Raw genomic sequence first — 340 nt, 5'->3', positions numbered from 1 at the left:
TGTGTGTGTGTGTGTGCGTACCTGGTGTGGTATGCTCCTGTGGCTGATGAGCAGCAGGTTTTCCAGGTGGGAGTGGAATAAAGGACAGTGGACCATGGAGAGGCCCAGCCTCTTCTCCACTATGAAGCCCACCGTACAGTCGTCAGGGAGACGGATCGTCGCCGACGTTTGCTCGAACCGGGAGCCGCTGAAATACACACATAAAAATACCACACACATTTTATTTACTTCAGATTTATATTTGACAAAATACAGATGACTAAAGACTTTTCCATATATTCAACAATTATTATTATTTATCTAGTTGGGGAGAACTTTTCCAAAATAAAAAATAAAAAAA

The 340-nt window shown here is 42.4% G+C and overlaps 1 protein-coding gene across 1 annotated transcript in view; it reads right to left on the bottom strand.

The window, feature by feature from the left end:
* The window catches only part of mfng (MFNG O-fucosylpeptide 3-beta-N-acetylglucosaminyltransferase), a 29,309-nt gene that overhangs the window by 4,366 nt on the left and 24,603 nt on the right, over window positions 1-340 (bottom strand). Inside the window, exon 6 of the mRNA XM_035660615.1 lies at window positions 22-187. Within this exon, the coding sequence (XP_035516508.1) occupies window positions 22-187 (166 nt within the window). The remainder of the gene's footprint in view (window positions 1-21; window positions 188-340) is intronic.

Source organism: Morone saxatilis, unplaced genomic scaffold (assembly GCF_004916995.1).
Source record: "Morone saxatilis isolate NCDOM2014 unplaced genomic scaffold, NCSU_SB_2.0 Contig17, whole genome shotgun sequence".
Lineage (NCBI taxonomy): Eukaryota > Metazoa > Chordata > Actinopteri > Moronidae > Morone > Morone saxatilis.
This window is presented reverse-complemented; position numbering and strand designations above follow the sequence as displayed.